The sequence below is a fragment of the Balaenoptera musculus genome, chromosome 17 (assembly GCF_009873245.2).
Source record: "Balaenoptera musculus isolate JJ_BM4_2016_0621 chromosome 17, mBalMus1.pri.v3, whole genome shotgun sequence".
NCBI classification, from domain to species: Eukaryota; Metazoa; Chordata; class Mammalia; order Artiodactyla; family Balaenopteridae; genus Balaenoptera; species Balaenoptera musculus.
This window is the reverse complement of record NC_045801.1, coordinates 56,507,446-56,528,774: the sequence shown is the minus strand read 5'-3', so window position 1 is coordinate 56,528,774 and position 21,329 is coordinate 56,507,446. Positions and strand designations below refer to the sequence as shown.

At 41.6% G+C, this 21,329-nt stretch overlaps 1 protein-coding gene across 10 annotated transcripts in view; it reads right to left on the bottom strand.

The window, feature by feature from the left end:
• Positions 1 to 742: 742 nt before the first annotated feature.
• PAG1 (phosphoprotein membrane anchor with glycosphingolipid microdomains 1) overlaps positions 743 to 21,329 on the bottom strand; it is a 142,049-nt gene continuing 121,462 nt past the window's right edge. For 5 of the 10 annotated variants that reach the window (XM_036830629.1, XM_036830630.1, XM_036830633.1 and 2 more), the window contains 4 exons: positions 20,951 to 21,047; positions 17,961 to 18,565; positions 13,885 to 13,944; positions 7,780 to 9,535 (listed from right to left, as the gene is read on the bottom strand). In XM_036830629.1, coding sequence (XP_036686524.1) covers positions 9,164 to 9,535; positions 13,885 to 13,944; positions 17,961 to 18,565; positions 20,951 to 21,047 — 1,134 coding nt within the window. In that variant the 3' untranslated portion in view covers positions 7,780 to 9,163. Of the gene's footprint in view, positions 2,228 to 2,953; positions 3,761 to 7,779; positions 9,536 to 13,884; positions 13,945 to 17,822; positions 18,566 to 20,950; positions 21,048 to 21,329 lie in introns of those variants that run through there. The other 5 variants (XR_005017054.1, XR_005017055.1, XR_005017053.1 and 2 more) reach the window with 5 other exon arrangements.

The window sequence follows — 21,329 nt, the reverse complement described above, 5'->3', positions numbered from 1 at the left end:
GGTCTGGGGGGTCTTATAAGAGGAAATTTGTGGGTTTGGGGGTATCCTGGAGTTGAGGGGCACAAACACAAATGATACAGGAGCATGCCAAAGAGAGCCTTCCCTTGCTTCACCATTTGGCCTCCAGGTCTGTCTTTGGTGATTAGGAAAGGGGCAACCAGGGTCAGATGCTGACCAAAGCCATTTGCTCTGAGACCTCCTGCTGGGTTACACCCCTTTCTGCCCTCAAGCAGGTGGGCTCTCCTCATGGCCTGGGGCATTATTTGCTCTCAGCTTGCATTTCTTCACAGGAATGGCTGGCCCTGTGGGTAGATGTGACCAACATTTTCCCAGGCTTGTGAAAAGGGTCTGTTAGCATTTACAGAGCATTTAGCATCTTCCAGTTCCATGCTCAGTACCTCACTGGGGATGACCAAGATGACCTTGTTAGTAGGTTCTATACTATGATCCCTCACTTCTTAGGTGGAAACAGGGGCACAGACAGGTCCCACAGCTTCCTCAAAGTCACCACGGGGCTGGGACTCAAACTCAGGTCCTCTTCTGCAGAGTCTGTGACTCTAATCAGTCCACTCCACAGCCTGCTCGTCAGGCACGACCTCCTTCCTGCCAGGTGGTGAGTTGGTTGTCAAAACCCTCAAACCCTGCTGATGCCCTAAGGGCATGTAAATTAGCCATTCTTGATCTTCCCAAATAGTAAATGAATTTTAACAAGCTTTTATGTGAAACTGAACTTTATTGCAATTAAAAAAGAACAAAGACAAGTTGATAAGTGCCTTTAATTACAATGTACCTGCTATTTACATGTAATTATACTTTTATATACAGCTTGAGTAAGGTTCATTACATGTAAACTGTAAGATATGACAAGTTGAACTCCAGCCTTTTGGGAACATTCAGCATAGAAATACTATGGGCAGAAATACACAGAAAACAAATATCCATTTCAGTTCCTTAGGTACCATTACTGGATAAATGATCAAGATCTGGCCACAGAAGAGAATTGTAAATATGCATCAAGTTGAAACTTATTCTTACCATGACTAACAGTATTGCTATTATTTAAACCCTAAACATAATTAATAATTGAATCATTAAAAACAACACAATTTCAACTTATATAGCACCTTTCTTACAGAATTCAAAGCATTTGTATTTATATTATCTCATTTGTCCCCATAACATCCCTATGAGGTAGGCAATGGTTGGTATCATTATCCCCATTTTGTATATGGAGAAACTGAGGCACGGAGTAGTTAATCATTTGCTCAAGGTCACACAGTAAAGTCAATGCTGGAATGGGGACCACGGAGCCATGAGTTCATTTCCAAAACCAATGCTTCTCTTTAAACTAAATTGTCCCCTCTGAGAATTTAATTCAATACTTCATTTTTCCAAGACATAAAAACGTGCATTTTTTTCTCCCATAAAAATTGTTGAAATACTATAGGCAAGAAACAAACACTCTGGGGCAGATGTCAGACTGATGCTATGTTCTTCTAGAAAGAGTTTATGGAAGTCTCTTGTTGGTTTTGTTTTTTCATTACTAGGAGTTTCTTTCCCCAGTTTTAAAAAAAGTTAGAATGAAACATATTTGAAAGAATGCACCTAGTTGCCTACAGATTATAGCTTTAGTAGCCATATTATGCCATGCACAAACCAGGTTTATTCCTGAGTTTACAAAGAAGAAAATACCTAAACAATAATTTAAGTCTTTGAGATATTCTTTCTTAATCTTATGTACATTTACAGTGTGCTTCTCAAGAGACTCAGAGTGGTAGGTAGGGCATTGGAATAAAACATTTTCCAGAGTCACACACACAGGGGCAGGAAGTCTTTCCCACATCACTTAGTTCAAATTTTACTTCTAATTCCTGCCCTACCCACCCCCTGAGAATCAAATATGTAGTTGGTACTCAGAAAAAAATACAGAAAAATTTTTAAAAAGTGTCAAAAATCTGAGGCATACAGGACTCTTTGAAATGCCTGTTGACGTGGATGTAAAATTCAACTTCCCCAACATGTTCCACGAGCTTCTCCCTGAGAGCAAAGCACTGCTGATGGTGCCACCAAATCGCCAGGACATCAGGAGGCAGCCGTGCAGTGGCCCACAGGAGTTCAGTTTCGAGCATGGCTCCAGGAAAAACAGAGAAGCTTATATTTAAAAAGATGAATGCGAAAAAAGCAAGCACACTTACTGGATGGGTCATGATCATCATGTCAGGTTCATCTATGGGTTTGACATTAAAAATACATAAAAACTTGTCAAAGGAATGTTCAAAGACCGACTCAGGCCTTTGGTTCTAGTCTCTTCGCCTAGGGAAAGGCACTGCTGTCTGTCAGGGAAGCCTTTACTACCTAAATGAGGAGCTAAAATTACATTTCTTTTTCTCCTTAAGTTTAAAAAAGGAAAAGGACAGAGTTTGTTTACACTCATGGTTTCCCACTTGTTGAGTTAAAAAAACAAACAAAACAAAATAAAATGAAACCAGACGTTGCAACAAGTCTGTTCTGAAATGCAGGCTCCAGGGGCCAAGACTGGTCTGTCTCTTTTAGCCTTAACTGTCCTGTGAAGGGTGCCTAACTGGTATACTAGATAGGCTTTTAAGAATTAAATGTATAGGGCTTCCCTGGTGGCGCAGTGGTTGAGAATCTGCCTGCCAATGCAGGGGACACGGGTTTGAGCCCTGGTCTGGGAAGATGCCACATGCCGCGAAGCAACTAGGCCCGTGAGCCACAACTACTGAGCCTGCACGTCTGGAGCCTGTGCTCCGCAACAAGAGAGGCCGCGACAGTGAGAGGCCCGCACACCGCGATGTAGAGTGGCCCCCGCTCGCCGCAACTAGAGAAAGCCCTCGCACAGAAACGAAGACCCAACACAGCCAAAAATAAATTAATAAAAAATAAAAATAAAGGAATTCCTTTAAAAAAATGTATAATGAGAATGAACAGATATCTGTTCTGTTAATTTGGAAAAAAATATTACACTCTAGAATACCCATTCAAATAAGCTATGATGAGAGTGAAAGTTAAAAAAATCAAAACTAAACACATCCTGGATCCTCAGGTGTGCAGAATGCGAGACCCTCAGCCACTGGATCACCTAACATCACCAAACATCAGGGATTTTGCCTATACATGGCCAAGTTATGTTCAACATCTGGTAACTCCAGAGTTCGATGCTTGAACATTCTCATTTCCTTGAGACCTGGAGAGGAGCTCAAACTAGCTATAACTCACATAACTCATAAGCACTGTCTCAGGGGGTGGGGTGCAATAGCTACATGGCTAAGAAATGTTACACATAATTTACTTTAGAAGTGATTAATTCTTACAGGAAAGAGGTTTTTTTTTTTTTTTCCTCTCAAAATAATCAGTGCCCTTCTACTTTATGGGTAGCTATTGGTCTGCTGTTCCAGGGATTTCCCTTCAATCTCAACACCTTGTAGGGGGTCCGTGAGCTCACCTGGTTAGAGCGCAGGGCTCATTTTTCTGCATCTGTGAGTCTGAGTCCTCAACAGAATTCTTAAAAAGTTCTTCTCCACGGCTCCTTAGCGCCAACCATTCTCACGAAAGATGTGGGCAAGAGTGAACATGGTTTAGCAAAGTTCATGGCAAGTAACACCCAGCATCTGCTTCCCCAGGTGGATCTGTGCCTTATCGAGATAGCCCATGACGCTGGAAAACGTGAGCTGGGCAGAGCTGTCTTCGTGCCAGGAGGTGCTGGGGAACAGTTCCATGCTGCCAGGCCGGGTCTGTGATACTGAAGATTGTAACTGGTATTAGAAAAGAGGGAATGGAATGTCCTGGGAGTAGCAGACACAGAGGGGCCGGGGTGGTGCTATGCAAGGTGACAGAAGGTTTAAACATTCCCAATATTGAATACAACTTTCCCACTCTTTTGTGAATTGGACAATTTGACCATTCCAAAGACCTTTTTGAGACAATGAGTCACAATGAGGCTAACTGTCATGAATTATTTTTGAGTAACAGGGGTACTTTGAACATGATGGGGACCACCTAACAGATAATATGTCACTTTTTTTGGAAACTATTTTTATGAGGAAAAAAATGCACGCACAGTGAAATGCAAATTCCTATTTGTTTAGTTATATTTCAAACTCCCCCTGAAAACATGAGGTGTGTTAATACAATGCAATGTTTAAGAGGTAATGACATTAAAATATTTTACTGTTGCCAATTTAATATACAGAAGTCTGAGGAATGACAATTACCAACCTTTACAATCCATTACACAAGGTGATCTGAGACAGAGCACAATACATTTTTAAAAAACACCCACAGTATATAAGTGGCGAGCAAAGAAAAGTCAAATCTAACTGCATTAAGATAAATGATTACCAAATTGAATGCTTTTTAAAAAATTGCCTTTTTTTAAGCAAAAATTGTATTTCTCATTTCATCTGGCATTAAGAAAAATCTGAACTACTATTTCCTAGTTAAATAGAAGAAGAACCTGGAAAAACAATGAAATACTTTATAAATATCAGAGACTGGATGTAAATACAACTTTAAAATGAGCAGTAGGAAAAAAAAAAACCCTTTATGAATGTTTGTTCTCTTCTGGACCATGATTTTATTTAATTTACTTTGGTGATTCCAGATGAAGACTCTAATTTAACACAGTTTCTGGATTGATCTCTTCTAGTCAAACACTTTCTAAGTGTATACAACTCATCTAATGATACTGTCAGGAATAATGTATTTAAGAAAAGGTACAACACAGAGCAAGAAAATACTACTACAGGACAAGAAATTTAGACTTCACTGCAAATAAAGCCATATTTGATATTATAGACACATGTTCTTACTTTCACATCGGTCACTTATTAACACCAAACATTACACTTTAACTTTTCCCAGTTACACAGTACAATAAGCCTGTCAAGATTTCCAGGAAATAACCATCGGTACCTACTGTGCTTCCCGCAGCCAAAGCTAAGCTAGCTGGGTACCAGAAATCAACACTTTCAGAAGAACGGCATCACTAGAACACATGGACTCATGGCAACTATTACAAGGAGCAATTACTCATTTACAAAATCCTAAGTCAGTCTTGAACTGAGGCTCTGGGATTCTAGCCATGTTACATCACCATCTCAGAGTGGCTCATCCTCCAACACTGCCTGTTGATTCTGTGCTAAAATCTCATGGTTTTTGAAGACAGTGAAATAAAATGCCCTCATGTAATAACGGGTCCCTGCTTCTGCCCCCCGGTGGGCAGGTTACCTGGCCATGGCGCCATCCTGGCTCACGGGGCTCTTGTTGCCTTCGGCCAAATCTGTCCTCAAACGCCTGTCTGAAGAGGACACCTATTTTCATTTCCTTTTGTCAGGTGGAATCTGTAGGGAGTCGCATGAATAAAACTATTTAAACGTACCACTGTTTTTCAGCTAAGAGAATGATGGACCTAATTTAAAATCTGAATTCATTAACTAGAAAAATGCAATGAGGGCAACTTAAGATGGTTTTCCTGTAATTACCAAATGAAAATGATTGGAGAACTGTTTCTTCTATTCTGCTTTTATGACAATAGTCATTACACTAGTAGGATAAACACTCAAAATAAATGACAGGATGTATCCTAATTAATTAAGCACCAGAGCGACTTTATATATATACATGTGTATATATGGATGTGTGTGTGTATCATATATATATATACAACATCATATATATACAACATATATATATATATTTTATATAGTTACTGGTAAAAGTAAGTAAATGCTCTAATTCGAAAAATGAAAATCAAATATGAGAAACAGATCTAGTGACATGCTGAGGTTAAATTTCAGTTCTTTGTGTTTACTTATTGTTAATTTAGCACTCAATTAGAATTAACTCTTGGATTTTAAGGGCAGAGAAATCAGTAATTAGCCTTTTTCCCACAAAGAGTGGTACCCTCAAAAGCTTTAATAGCCCTAATGATGTAATTTAATGCAGGGCAGGAAAAAAAATTTGTCGCAAACATATTTGCAAAAATTACTTTCTTCTAGAATTTAAGATTTCCTCAAACATTTCACATAAAACAGGTTACACTTCCCTGCTGACAATATTTGAGAAATAGTAAAAGCAGCACAAAAAAATTCTTCAAAACTTTCAAAATATCTGAATAAAAACAAAGATCCTACTTTTAGGCAAGATAGGTTTATAATTCTGATTTATATGATGAAAAAAATTTCCTAAAACTTATTTTTATCTTTTTGTATAATTTCACCTACCTAAGTTATTATAGTTGAATGCATACATAATATGGGTGTCAAAATTTTAAAGATATAGTAAATTCTTTTTTTTTTTTATAATATCCTTTCATATATTTAAACTATGTAGCATTTAATTCAAGATGAAATTTTTTTTAAAAAGAAGCCATAGGCTTCCAACTCAAAGATTCTAGCACAAACTTTCAACAAATAAAGTAAAAAGGGATGAAGTTTATGAAATACTGTACTTTAGGGTCCAAACTGTGATGCTACATCAATAAATATACGTCAGTAAGTTACCCAGTGTTCTAAAGAGCAGAGCCATCTCCTGAAGTTTATTCTGCTTCTCCCTCCCCCCGACACTCATGGACTGTGCTATCACTTAATTCTTTTAGGATTTGTTCTGGAGGGCCTTAGAGTTCCTTTTAATACTTTACATCACAAGTTATTCTTAGCACAGGTTTTCAAGTCAAGAGAGATATTTCATTGCATACTTTATGGCCATAAGGCATAGCCTTGGTTTTGAAACTGCTGGGGGGATTCTGATAATGAAATTTCAAGATGATATGACTATTTATAAAGAGCTTCTCTACCTAGAAATGGTTTTACCCTTTAGAGATCATACCCACTTCCCTGGCAATAAGTAAGACATCATGAATTACAACTTTTGAGCAGCCAGGGGCTCCTAAGGGACAAGCCTGCAGCATGCGCAATGCTAGGTGTGCAGTGTGACACGGCTGTCACCAGGTACAAAGCAACCCCACAAAGTCAAGATTGTCGGGTCAAACTCATTCATACTAAGCAATGAGACTCACTGGGCGAACCAGTGCTTACAAAGGATGTGAATTCAGAGAGCATGGGGCCTTGCACCTTCCAGATAAACTTCTCCCTAATCCAAGGTTATTCTGCCATGATCTTTTGATCAATGATGATTGTGCTTATACACATGAAGTCTTCATGGGAGAGACCAGGCTGACTGAAAAATAACGACAACCAACCAATTTACCCCAACCGAGCTACTTTACAATTTCAGAAACATATTACAGAGCAGTCACAAAAATCAAGCCATGAATGCAAGGAATGGAAAAAACATGCCCGGGAGCTGGTCCCTACAATTTTCAAGATGCTTCACCCTCCCAATTGCATTCTTTATCATAATGAGTGAAAACAGCAAGATTATTCAATCTGAGAAGTCACAGATGTCACAGCAGTACAGAATAATTGCCTCTTTTTATTTTTCTTTAGCAGTGTAGGAAAAGCTCCTTTTCTGTAGCCCACACTGCATAATAGCACTTCAACCAGGTTCATTTTAAAATGAAAAGTGAACAAGCTTCCCAATGTTGGCCTTATAAAATCTAGAGAGATGATTAAATTCAAACCAGGCTGAGCTCTCAATCTGAGTAATTCCAGCAACTGATTTTTGTAAAATGAAGGGGAAAAAAAAGTCCCAATAGGCAATTTACATTTGCAAGCACCAGGCTGCAGAATTCATCACCTTCTTCTTAAAAAAGTAGCTAAAACTTAATGAAATTATAATACCTTCTTGAGGTTAATTGTTCACAGTCATCTCTAGTCATATCTTGTTCCTCCTTCCATTTTTACCATGTCAAATATTTCAGTACTTCCCACCACAAACCATTGAAAATGATCATTTATGTTTATTCCACTTATTTCTCCAGCGAGTCAGATGATTTGACCAGGAGCTCCAAGTACCATTTGAAAAGTCAAGTCTTTAAAAACCTTCAGTGTTTTCAACACTTGGTTAGAAAAAAGGTAACAACTACTCATAATTATCCAGCTTATGTGCTTTATGGTGTCTTTTCAAAATGAGAATACAAATCATTGTACATCAAATCAAAATAGTTAATATATATTTTATCTGGCACTTTCTAGAAATTAGGCGTTAAACATAAAATACCTTATACATTTATATAACAAAAATAAATGTTTATATTTTAATCTCAGATAGATTACCTTAGGGGAGCAGTTCGTGTATGAAATCCCGCACGGCCGGTGTGGCAGCGGGGATCATCAGAAATACACATTCAAGTTCACAGCCCTTGGGAAATGGAAGCCGTGGCTGCCATCCAAACACGTGGTCTGTGTCCCAACATAGAGATTAAGGCTCTCTGTTTTGGAGGAATGAGCTCTGGGCTAAAAGAAGTATGGAAGTACCGCGATATTCATTGAAAATACTGAAAAGGCTCTGAAGAGTTTCAAATACTGGGGAAAAAACCATTTTGACTATAAAAATAAAATAAAGCATCTAACAATGACTTCAAGTACTTTGGGAGAGGCTGCTGACATGGATTGCCCAAATCGGAAGGAATAAAGAGCTAAGAAGCTCAAGGGGCATCTCCAACCTTACCCACCGGCCGGGCCCGGTTCCCAGGGGCAGCTGCTGGAAGGGGACTGGGGAGCGGCAGGAAAGCAGCAACCACAATTTCTTACCATCGAAAAACACCCACGTTGAAGGCAAAGGCCAGGCTGGTGGGAGAATATCCTTGGAATGAACCATGATAAATCGGAAGATTTCAAGGGGAAGAAAGCCATTCATTTTACCATTAGTAGCAGGCAGCAGAAAGGGGAGAGAGGGAGAGAAAGCCGGCTCCTGTGAGTGGCAGTGTTTCAGGCAGGTCAGCTGTGATTTTTGATGAGTGCTGTTCTTCCTTCCTGGGTGGCTTTCTTCACAAAGAGGGTGAGACCACTGACAGCTGGGATCCTTCCAGAGGGTGTGGGCATATGAGGGAAGTGTGCTTGGGTGTGCCAGGGCCCTGGCAGTAGGGTGTGTGCCTCACTGTTCCCCAAACTGAGAAGCAGTTTCGGCACCTCCAGTCACCTTCCATTTCCGAAAGCAGCATATGAAGCGTGGTTGACACCGCTTCTTGTGCTCTGCAGCAGCGCCGGCCGGTCCTATGCTGGCTGGGCTGTCTCCCCGGCTGCTAGAGCCTGGTGATGTCTCGGCATTGCTGCAGGTCCCCGATGCTCTCGTAGTCATTCTCCTTGGGGAAAAGGCCCTGGTGGCTGTTGGTCTCCGGGGCAGCCTTCTCTTCCTCTCTGTTTAGAGTCTGTATTGCTTCGTAATCTGGCTCGGGCTCCTCGCCGCTGGGCCTCCCTGCTGCTGGAGGAGTGCTGACGCTGTTGGGAATTTTCTCAAAGTCTTTAAGAGTAGCATAGAGATCGTTACAGGAAGAGGGCGACCTCGGAGCGGCTCCTTGGATGGAGGTATAGGTGGACTCTGGCGCTTTAAGTGACTGTCCTGATTTGTTCCCTGGCTGTCCTTTTTTATGCACTGAGGAATACATTGCCGAGATCTAGAAAACAAAGGGTGAAGTGAATAAACAAGCTTCAAGCTTGATTTCTCCCTCCCCCTTTTTAGTGATAAGCTAGATTTTTAGGACTATGGGGGTGTGTGCGTGTCCCTTTAAGACTTTATTGAGATATTATTGACACACAACACATATAAGTTTAAGGTGCGCAATAGGATGATTTGATACACATATTGTGAAATGATTACCACAATAAGGTTAGTTAACAACTCCATTATCTTAATTGCTGTTTTTTTGGTGTGTAGTTATAATATTTAAGTTCTATTCTCGTAACAACTTTCAAGTATATAATACAGTATTGTTAATTCTAGTCACCATCCTGTACATTATATCCCCAGAACTTATTACAGATGGAAGTTTGACTCTTTGACTAACATCTCCCCATTTCCCCCAGTCCCCAGCCTGTGGCAACCACCATTCTACTCTGTCTATGAGTTTGGCTTTTTTAGATTCCACATATATGTGAGAACATACAGTATTTGTCTTTCTCTGTCTGACTTATTTGACTTAGCATAATGCCCTCCAAGTCCATCTATGTTGCTGCAAATGGCAGGATTTTCTTCTTCTTTACGGCTGAATACTATTCCATTACGTACGTATATGTGTGTGTATAAAATTACATTTTCTTTATCCATTCATCCCTTGATGGACACGTGGGTTGTTTCCATGACTTGGCTGTCGTGAATAATGCTGCAATGAACATGGGTGTACAGATATCTCTTCAAGACAGTGGTTTCACTTCCTTTGACTGCATACCCCAAAATGGGTTCTTCATTATCTGTGCTAATCCTGGAGTATGTAACTACAGGACAATTACATGTGTTATCTACAACTTTGTAAGTAGCATAATTCTATGAAAACCAGGTCCTCTCTGGGTCTCCTGAGGGCTTTGAGGACAGCAGGTGGAGTGGGCAGCTCAAGACCCCCAGGACCTGACCACAGATCAGGTTTTATTTGATTTCTTTATCAGAATGATATTTCACCTGCAAAAAAGGTTTGACTGCTTTACGAAAAAGGGTAAAAAACACGTATTAGACCAGTGATTCTCAAAAGGGTGAGATTCAAACCAGCAGCAGCGGGATCTAGACATTTATTGGAAAGGCAAACTGTGGGGCACCACCCCAGAACCACTGAGTCACAAACTCTGGTGGGGGGGGGGTCCCAGATGGGCTGATTCTGACGTCCACTAAAGTGTGAGAACCACTGAACTAGACTGTCTGATCCACTCGTCCTGCATCACAAAGATCTGAAGAGTAGTTCCTGGATTCTGGTTGGTCATATACCTATATCTGTCAGAGTATCGTTTTCCACTTTTTTTTTTTTTTACTTCATTGCATACTATTGGTTAAATATACATTTACAGACGGGGCTACATTTCCTTCAGTGGGAAAATTCATTCTTATTTGAAACCAGCCAACCCAGAAATAAAACTAGGAGACAATCAACTTATGGGATGCTCTTTCCTATGGGAAAAGCGGGCTATTTTCCAAGCACACCTACTCAGTCTCACTAATGTACCTCATGTAGCCACAAATATCAGGAGAGATTTCATTTTCTTTGATAGAAAAATGGATGATAGAGTAAATGGACTGATTAAGGGATTTGGGAGGTATTGTTTTATTGTTAGAAATCATGTTTGGAAATAGGTAAGAATATCCTTCATTACCTGTATTTATCTTTGCCACAGCGATTGATTTATTCAAACACCCAGGAAATAAATGAACATACTTCCTGACAGATGCTTGGCTTTGCAAGTACAGGGAGAGATGTCCTGTTCTCACACATCTCACATACTGTGCAGGAAGCTTCCAGCTGGCCTCCAAAGCTTCTTAAGACACGCCTGCCGCATGTTAACTGGTCATTTGCATGAGGACTTTTCACTACAGGCTGGTGGCTCAGATTTGCCAGGCCTTGACAAGCCAAAGGTTTTGAGTCAGAGAAATAATCTTTGGGAAACTCTTGCCCTGTTGATCTGACCATTTTCAGGACTGTTAAATTAACATTCTCACCTTAGAGGTTTTAGGGAAAATATTACTCTCAAAATGAAGAATTAGAATTTCTTTCCATTTAGGAAGAATTAAAAAAAAAATCCTCTGCTTTTCATAGGGAGGTGCAAACATATGGAACTTTTTATTTATAAGGTGTTCCAAGCCAAAAATGTGGACAGATTATAAAGGGGTAAGTCATGGATGACAGTGATGAAGGGAACCAGCATCCTAGATATTTATTCTTCACCTTCGGGGGTAACATCAGGACAAACACACCTTTACCTGTGAGAGTAATGAGAGTTGACCCCTCTCCACCATTTCTGTTTCTCTTCCCTACTTTCTTCCCCATGGTCACTGCCATTAATGCCCCCCACTCTTTGTAAGTACTTGGGTCTTCTTGGTCTTTATAGTCTTTTTTTTTTTTTTAATTATAGGCTCTTTCATTAACTTACAACTTAATATTATCTCTGAGCATGAACCAAATGTGCAGAAGGTGTCATTTGAAATTTGAACTCTTATCAATGTTTCTCAAGTCTTCTAATATTCCTTTTGAGTATCTGTCTCCTACGACTATTATTTTTATTTTGTATAAATAAAAGGTTTCTCTTCAAGCCCCCTTGCTATTTAGCTTTGCAATTTTTCTCTTTAAAATCTTTCATCATTATTATTCAGTCTGTAAATTGTTATTATGGTCTCATAAATTACTCCATTTTCCCCATTTCTCTCCTTTTTATGTTCAACCCTTCCCCCATCATTCTGTTAAATTGGGATAATAGGACTTAAAATTCAGGTCTCAGTTTCAGTCTGGACTGTCTAACATTATATTACACTAATATAAAAATAAATGATTTCCATATTTATTTTTTCTAAATCTTCTTCCTCAAATGAATATACAGGAATCATAGGTCTTTATTCTATGTTAAACATTCATCAGTATAACAAGGTCCTATTTTCAAAAGCCACAAACAAATGTAAAATAAGAAGAAAAGTAACTTAAAATTTTACTGTCTCTATTTTAAAGGATTAGTTTCCAGATCTTTTATATTCTATTTTCTCCCCCACCCCTTTTTTTTGGCTGCATGGCTTGTGGGATCTTAGTTCCCTGATCAGGGATTGAACCTGCGCCTTCGGCAGTGAAAGCACAGAGTCCTAACCACTGGACCACCAGGGAATTCCCATATTTCTTATACCAAATGGGATGGCTCCAGGACAGTGAAAAACGCTGGAGGAGGCAAAGGAGCTGCCACAGGCCCTGGTAGGAGGGTCCTGCTTTAGTCTCATGAGGGGAGGAGGGCCCAGTGGAGATGGAGAGGGGTCGGGGGGTTCATGAAAGTTACTTTGGAGGTGGAACTGAAGGGACTTGTTACTGACTGCATCTGAGGACAGTGAGGAAAATGGGGTGTTAAGGATGACCCCAGGCTTTTGGCTTGTGCAACCTGGTGGATAGATGGCAGGTCCATTCCGTGGAGCAGGAAACATGGAGGGGCTTGGGCAACATCACCTAAGGAAAGCACTTCTGCTCCTTCAACTTTCAATGTGGGATTGTAGTCTACCTTCATATTTTAATACTCAGAGTCCTATATGGGAGGTGATGTACCAGCATATGTACATTGCTTTTGTACATGTACAAAATTTACTAAGCTAGGCATTCCAGAAAGAGGCTATATGTAGCTAGATAAATTAAGGTGTTCAGCTCTCTCTGAGTCTAGCTTGACATAATAACACAATAAATACTGGCTTTTACAATTTTAATGCTCACTGAAAGTTTAACCAGTGAATCTTTAGCCCTGGTGCTTGGGAGAATATATCATCCTTTCTTGCTGGTGGCCATGTCTGACTCTACTTCCAAGCTGGACGTGTACTTCCTGAAGTTCCCTGCTCTCAGCCTCCCAAATTCCTAAGCCCTTCTCCCTCTGTCTCCCAGCCTGGAGCACATTCTCTACACCCACCTGCTCCAATTTCCTGTATTTTCCAACCCACTATTAACTTCCTTCTAAAGGGGACTTCCTGACTGATTAAAGCTCCCACACTTAACATTTCTCTCTTCTCATTCCTCTTTTCTCCCCTCCCCTTTCTATTTTTGTCTGCTCCTTCTTCCCTACTGAGTTTTCTTTACTTAGCTGACCTGTTCATCATGTCCTCTTTCTTGTCTTACCATCTGCCGGTCACTCTCTCTGAGCCATTATAAAGCCAACATCCCCAAACCCTGATCTCCAACCATATGCTTAAGAGAGTCCTTTAGCTTTCTCAGACAAAGGGTAACATGACAGTGCATTTACTCAAGGAAGGAGGTGCTATTCTCTATTACATGAGCTTTCTGGTTATTTAAAAACTAACAAAACTCACCTCTTCTTCTGTGAGAGTTGGGTCTTCTTCCCGGGACTTGTATGACAACGAACTAAATCTCTGTTAGAAGAAACATAAAACAAGAGAAGGGAGTTTGAAGTCAATAATCTAACCTTTCTTGTACATATGCTTTGATCCATCTATCTACAAAAATGTTTTCAAATGATTTTTAGAGAAGAAATTATTTTCTACCAAGAAATTATATAAAGCACCTGAAGAATAAACATGTAAAAAGTATGTTTTTGCATACCCAGTAGTATTACACTTAGAGAAACTTCTGATTTTTTATTTGAATCTGTAGGTACAAATAAAACAAACAGTTATGTAGACTACTGTTTCAATTCCTAATTGTCACTGAAAGATTGATCATCAATGAAAGATGGAAAGACTGATTAAGAAAAAAACATGGTTTCTTTATCAAATGCCTGAATTTTATATTTCTACAGTTTGCCTGAGCCATCAGGAAGATTCTTAAGTCATCTGGAAACTTTTCACAGCTAGTGGGGAAATCAGCTCACGTTTTGTGGCTTGCTCCCTGCCTCATTTCTCAATGATTTTGTTTCCTGGTTCACTGATTCTGTCTCTAACGCATCTCCTGCCTGAATTCTTGCTGACTGCAACAAACACGGGTCCTTCCAAGCCTGCCCCAGATCCCTGACCTCCCTGCCCCGACCGTGTCCTCCCCCCGACCTCACTGCTCACTCTCCCAGCTACACCTCGGACTTCTCTTACCCTAAACAGCCGCCCCACCATCCCATCTCCTTGCAATCCCCTTCAGACCAGCACTCCTCGATCAAGCTCACTCCTCCCATAACCCAGTTCCTACAATCCTGCAAAACTTTTTTCCGTGTGTCGCTTCTCCTTGGCGTCCTTCCTTTCTGCCCTGTCAAACTCCACTGTCATACTTTAAATACTCCACTCCCTTCCTGGTCACTGGTGAACTCATCCCTCAAGTGAGTCCTTAATGCTGCTCTGAATCCTTCTATCACCTGGTCCCTGGTCTCCTAGCTCCCTACTTCACATCTTGCCCTCTCTTCCCAAACTCCCAACACCTCCTCACCCATCCTCATTCTTAGCTGAGGACCTTGAGAAAAGTGAAGGAAACAAGAGAAATTTCTATAAACTTTTACCTGCCCCCAGTCTCTGCGTTCATGTATCTTCCTTCCTGTCAGTTGCCACAGATGAACTTTCCATGCTTCTCCTTATAAGGTGATCCCTTCCTCCTGTGCACTAGATTCTGACCCCTCACACCCACTCATGGATATAAGCTCCAGCATCTCTCCCATTTTGTCTACATCATCAGCTTTCCCCTCTCTGTGGAGTCATCCCCACCCATGTAAAAACAGGCTATTTATTCTAAAAACAAAACCAATCCACCCTTCTTCCAGTTCTATTACTCCTTCCTTTATAGTAAAACCTCTTAAGAGAGCTGTCTAAAAAAGTCACTCAAATAACTTTTCTCTTCCTATTCTCTCTCTAAACCCATTTCAGTCCAGTTTCTGCCTCTTCACTTCAGTGAAACTGCTCTCGTCAAGGACACTGATGTCTACTGTGTAACTGATCTCTCCTGACCCACCTGCTGCATCTGATGCAGGGGTCACTCCTTCCTCCCTGAAAGTTTGCCCTTGGCTTCTAGGACACTGTACTTTTCTGTTTTTCTCTCCTATTTTGCTCTCTTCTGCTGGTTCCTTTTCTTTCCTGGACCTGTTTCCTTGGAACTCTTCTAGGTCCCATTCACACGTACTCATGCAGTGATCTCATCTGATGTCAGCTTTGAAAACAAATGTCTGCTGCTGACTTCTAAATGTACAAACCCAGCCCAGGCCCTTCCTCGTAAACCTGTCCCTCCATCCAGCTGTTCTCTGACATCTCTACTTGGATGACCAATATCTATCTCAAACCAATATGTCCAGCCCTGAACATCCAAGTTTCCTCCCAAATCTGCTCTGCCTACGGTCCTTTCTACTTCAGTTAATGGCAATTCCATCCTTCCAGTGGCTCAGGCCAAACCCCGGACTCGTTGCTTCCTCTTTCTTTCATCCACATCTGGTCTATCAACAAATCTCCTGGCACTAGTTTAGTGTCTCTCGTTACTTCTGCTGCTCCTGCCCTGATCCGAGCCACCTTGTTTCTTGTCTTGCTTATTAGAATGGCTACCCAATTGGTCTCCTTGCTTCCATTCTTCATAGGTGAATTTCAGCTCCATCAGAGGGATCCTTTCCAGACCCAGATTAAGCCATGCTTCTGCTCAAGGCTTTCGAGTGACCCCACTGTATTCAGATTATAAGCCGAGGCCATACAGGGTTGGGGCCCTGCTTACCTTTCTTCCTACTCCTCTTAGCGTTGCTCTCCCCTCTCCAGCCACGCCCACCCCTTCCTCTTTCCTGGAGAGGCCGGGCCTGCTCTGGCCTCAGGACCTTCACACTGGCCATTCCCTCTACTTCATTTGCTCTGCCCCCCCCAAAATGTGTACCAACTCACTGTCTCACCTCCTTTAACATTTTGTTCAAATGCCCCTTCACAGCCAGGCATACCCTGACCACTCTATTCACAACTGTGCTCCCACCCAACTTTCCCAATCCCCCGGGTTCTGTTCTAATTCTTTCCTTTAAACTTTAAAGCCTTCTAAGATACCACATACTTTACTTACATACGTATTTATGTCTCTATCTCCTCACTAAAATGTAAGCTCCATGGGGGCAGAGATTTTTGTTCATTTATATGTTTTGTTCACTAGTGTATTCCCAGCACCTATATCATGTGGCTTATAGTAGGTGCTCATTAAAATCTTTTTGCAAATAAATGCACGAATATTAAACATTTCAAGTTCTCCCAATCACTTAAAATTAGGATGGTTTATATGGAGATGATGGATTATTCATTCCTGTATTACTATAGAAAGGTAATCTGCTTCCCAGATGGATATTTCCAGTTTCTAATGTGACATCTGGAGAATTGCTTACTTAGCAGTGGTTAGACAGTCAACTCTCTTATCTTTCAAATGCTTGTAAGTAAAGAAGTTTTAACTGCTTTAGGCAGCATAAATGTCACCTTAGTTTTATTATCTTTAGTTATACAAAGGGCAAAAAATTAGGCTGCATTTTTGCATTTTACAAATATATTCACAAATACTTTACTGAGGCTCTCAATGGCTGACTTTACGGGTAAAACGAAAAGCTGAAATGCATTCAGAGAAGACTACACAGAATGACTCCTTGGTATAAGCTCTATAACCCTAGCCAGGCCTCCCCTTTTGATCATGAACGCCACAACTTTTTCAAGGCTACTATTGACTGACTAGTCCCTACTTGGCCTTCCTACCAAAACTTGAGAAGAGAACCCTATTTTTTTCTCTGCAGAGAATGGAAATTAGATATCAGTTGCCTAAAGAAGGTAGGGCCTAGTTTAAATCCCAAGGAAATGCTGACAGCTGGAGATGTGAATCCCAAGCTACTGTGGCTCAGACATCAGCTTATGAGACACCCACAGAGAAGGCTCGGGGATTGTTAGTACATTTTAGAGCTCCGTTGAATAGCTACACTTAAGAGCTACAGGTTATTATTTAGAAATTGTCACAAAATAAAATCTCTTACTTGATTCAAATAAAAGTCTATACATAATCAGATACGCCCAGTGGCACCTGTGAACTGGTCCCCTCTGCCGGTTCCTGTGCTCTGATTTCTGGGACCCGGGGAGGGGGGAGATCACCCCACTGCCTTGGGCTGGTAACAAGTGGAAGAGGCTAAATGGGTGGCAAAGAGTCTCGTCTTTCCAGTTTTTGGTCTTCAAGATGAAGAAAATAATACTTGCCCCAATTAGACATGATGCAAAAACTGGAAACTATCCAAGGAAGGTGCCAAGAGAGAACTAGTTTGTAAACATGAGCTTTCAGTATTTTATTACTTGGAGGGGGGAAAAAAAAGTCAAACACAGCTTACACGAAAACAGCATCCACCATTCAACGCACGTGAAGGTGCTAGCATGTATTCCTTAGACAAACGTGCAAGCAAAAGCCCCAGGATCAGCTAGACGCCCAGTTGTGACAAAAGCTCTGAAACCAACGTGCCGGAGCCCACCTTGTTGGTTTCACTGGTCCCCTCAGCGGCTCCTTCTTCTCCTGCTTTACTCTCTGCCTGCTCCTGAAGGTTTTCATTTTCATCCAGAAGTTTAATGGGGACAGGGGGTGGCGCCTCCTCTTCTGGATCACATGGATTTCCAAGAATACTCTCTGCATTAGCACTTTGTCGACACTTTTTGTTTCTGTCCACAGAGGCGTATTCGGCAAAGTCTGTTTTGCCGCTGGCCTGGGGCCCCGGAAGCTCCTTCACAGTGGAAGTTGACTTCGACCTGCTGCTGTGGCCCCGAGCTGAGTGGGCGGCGGCCGTCACCTCCTTAATTTCTTTCACGGTTTCATACAAGCAGTCCTCCACCATATTTTCTTGTGAGGCACTGTCCTTGAGCACTTCATACGGCCCCTCCATCCCCAGACGCTGGTCCCCGTCCGCGCTTTCTCCATTGAGCGTCGTGTCCACTTCACTCTCAGGGGGAATTCTGGGCAACTCCCGGCTCTGATGACACTTTGGCTTCCCTGTGCTGTCCTGGGAGTCTAGCAGATCTGAAGCTGAGGTCTGGACTTCCTCGTAATGCTGCATGCAGGTCATGGTGCTGTCTTCTGAAAGAACTAAAGCAGTGGGAGTATTAAAAGTGGAGGAAGACAATTTCTGACATAATTATTACAGTGAATCAGATGATGTCAAGTTAGGTGAAATCAAGGTGCTGGTTTTTTATTTGACTTGAGGCTGTAAATTACAGATGTTTTGACTGTTAGTGGATATTCTTATTTCAATCACAGTGTAAACTAAAGCCATCCATTACATCTTTCCAATACAGTATTTAATAAATTGTCTTGGCTATCAATTTGGGTCACAGTTATACAGTATTTGTTGTTACTCCTGATGGGCTTCTTGTAGGCAGTGTCCAAAGTAACCAGAGGATGAAAGTGACACTGCATAGGGCCAAACTGTGGGAGGCTGGGCTCCAAAGGGGGAGCGTGTGTGGCAGTCACTCTCCCGGCCCTACTGGCCTCCTCTTGTGCGGAGGGAATACCTGGGAGCCATCCATCCCCCTTCACAGGTCACTTTGTTTGACAGACAATGGAAACAATGGGGCAAAAATGTGCCCAAAGCAGTATCCCAAAGGGTCCGCCTACCCTGTGCCTCTTTCAAGCTCTTCCTTCCATCTTATTGGCTCCCGGCACCAACATTTTTACCTCAAATTAGAAAATTAGTATTTGAAATTCTTAGATTGCTACAGAAATGTTACTGCGTGGAACCATTCAGTCATCCCTTTGTCAAATGTTTTTTGAGTGCCTCCTAGGTGCCAGGGATGGTTGAAGTGCTGGGGATACATCATTCATCAGTGAGGTCCAATGAGTACCCTTTGGGTACTTACACTGCAGTGAGCCAGTTATTAAATTACTGTCTCTCCACTGTATGTTCTTTATATACTATATATTCTTTATATATATGTGTATGTAAGTGTAAATATATACTTAAACATGGATTTGTACTGGTATATTCATATATATTTACTTTATATAATATATATATTCCTTATATATCGTATATATTCTTTACATCTGTGTGTGTGGGTTTATGACTTACAGTTTTTAACCCACTTGTTTTTACTGACTAGACTGGGATTCTCTAAGACCCTGGAGTCCAGAACAGTGTCTAATGCATGGTTGACCCCACTATGCTTTTACATGGAAAACTAAATAAGTGAAAGAAGAAATAAAGTGCTCACCTCTTGTCCTGAAAAAAAAAAAAAAAAAAAAGACTACTTCTCTTTAGGGGGACTAGAAATAGTGTCCCTGAAGAGTATCTGGGGAAAATGATAATGGATCACTCGTCGGAAGTTACCATCACTACCCACTGTGTTCTAAATACTTGATCATCAAGGAGGGGGTGAACTTTTGCCCTCTGGATTTAGATGTCTGTGTCACGGCGGACAGAGAACGGGCACTGGAGTCTGAAGCCTCTGGTGTCAATCCTGACTGTCCCACAGTTTCCTTGTCTGTAAATGGAGGTAAGAGGAGGATTTGCTACACCAGGCGAAAGGGCTCTGTAAACTGGGGAGTGGAAATGTAGCTGTGACTTTTGTCAGCAAGCACATCCTGGGCGTGAAACAGGCAGCGTGCAGAGTGGTCCTAAGGGTGTACCCAGGAGTCAGATCGACGGTTCAAATTATAGATCCCCAGAGCACTGACCATAACATCTTAGGCAAGTTAGTAACCTGTCTGTGCCAGACAGAATAATGCGCCCCCCCTCCCCCAGGCATCCACGTCCTAATCCCTGGAGTCTGTGAGTGTGTTTCACTCCACGGCAAGGGAGGAATTAAGGATACTGATGAACTATTAGCTGATCTTGAGATGGGGAGGAGCCTGGGGCATCCAGGTGGGCCCGGTGTAACTATGAGGGTCCTTGTAAGTGAAAGACGGAGGCAGGAGAGTCGGAGAGAGACTTGAAGATGGAGGGAAGTCCAGGACCAAGGAATGCAGGAGGCTTCTAGCAGCGGAAGCAGGCAGGGAACTAGATTCTCCCCTAGAGCCTTGGGGAAGAAGCGCAGCCCTGCTGATACTTTGATTTTAGCCCGGGGAGACCTGGTTCAGACTCTGACCTCCAGAGCTCCAAGCTCCTGTGTTCTTCTAAGGCACTAAGTTTGTGGTAATTTGTTGCAGCAGCAATGTTTCAGTTGCCTCATCTGTAAATTGTGAAGAGTAATAATCCCTACCTTACAGGGCAGTAATATTAGCCATAGTAATCTTATAGTTGTTAGCATAAATGAGTTAGTACACATACAAATCTCAGAGCAATGGCACACAGAAGCCAATTCATAGATATTAACTTTTCATCCAAATGAGATTTTTTTGGCTAAAACTGGTAGTAATACAAAAGGTGAGCAAGAACAAACACATTTCCTAGTTTTTGAGCTACATTTTCTGAACCCTAGCCCTTTCTCAGGTGATGAGGCCTGCATGGAAAGCTGGTATTTCTGCAGAACTTACTGTCACCGTTGGTGAGTGCCCCATTCTGTTCGCTGCTGGCAGGTGCGTCTGTGGCCAGGCTGGTAACTGAACGGCTGAACATCTCCTTGTCGGAAGGCTGCAAAAACAAAGGCACCAAAAGAATCACACTGCGTGGCGGAGGGGAATATCCATGGCTTTTTTTTTGGGGGGGGTGTTATTTTTAAAAATTAATTAATTAATTTATTAATTTTTTTTGCCAAACCACACAGCTTGTGGGATCCTAGTTCCCCAACCAGGGATTGAACCCTGGCCCTCGGCAGTGAGAGAGCAGAGTCCTAACCACTGGACCGCCAGGGAATTCCCTCCATGGCTTCTTCTAAAAATTAAAACAACAACAACAAAACCCAAATCCGCTGCT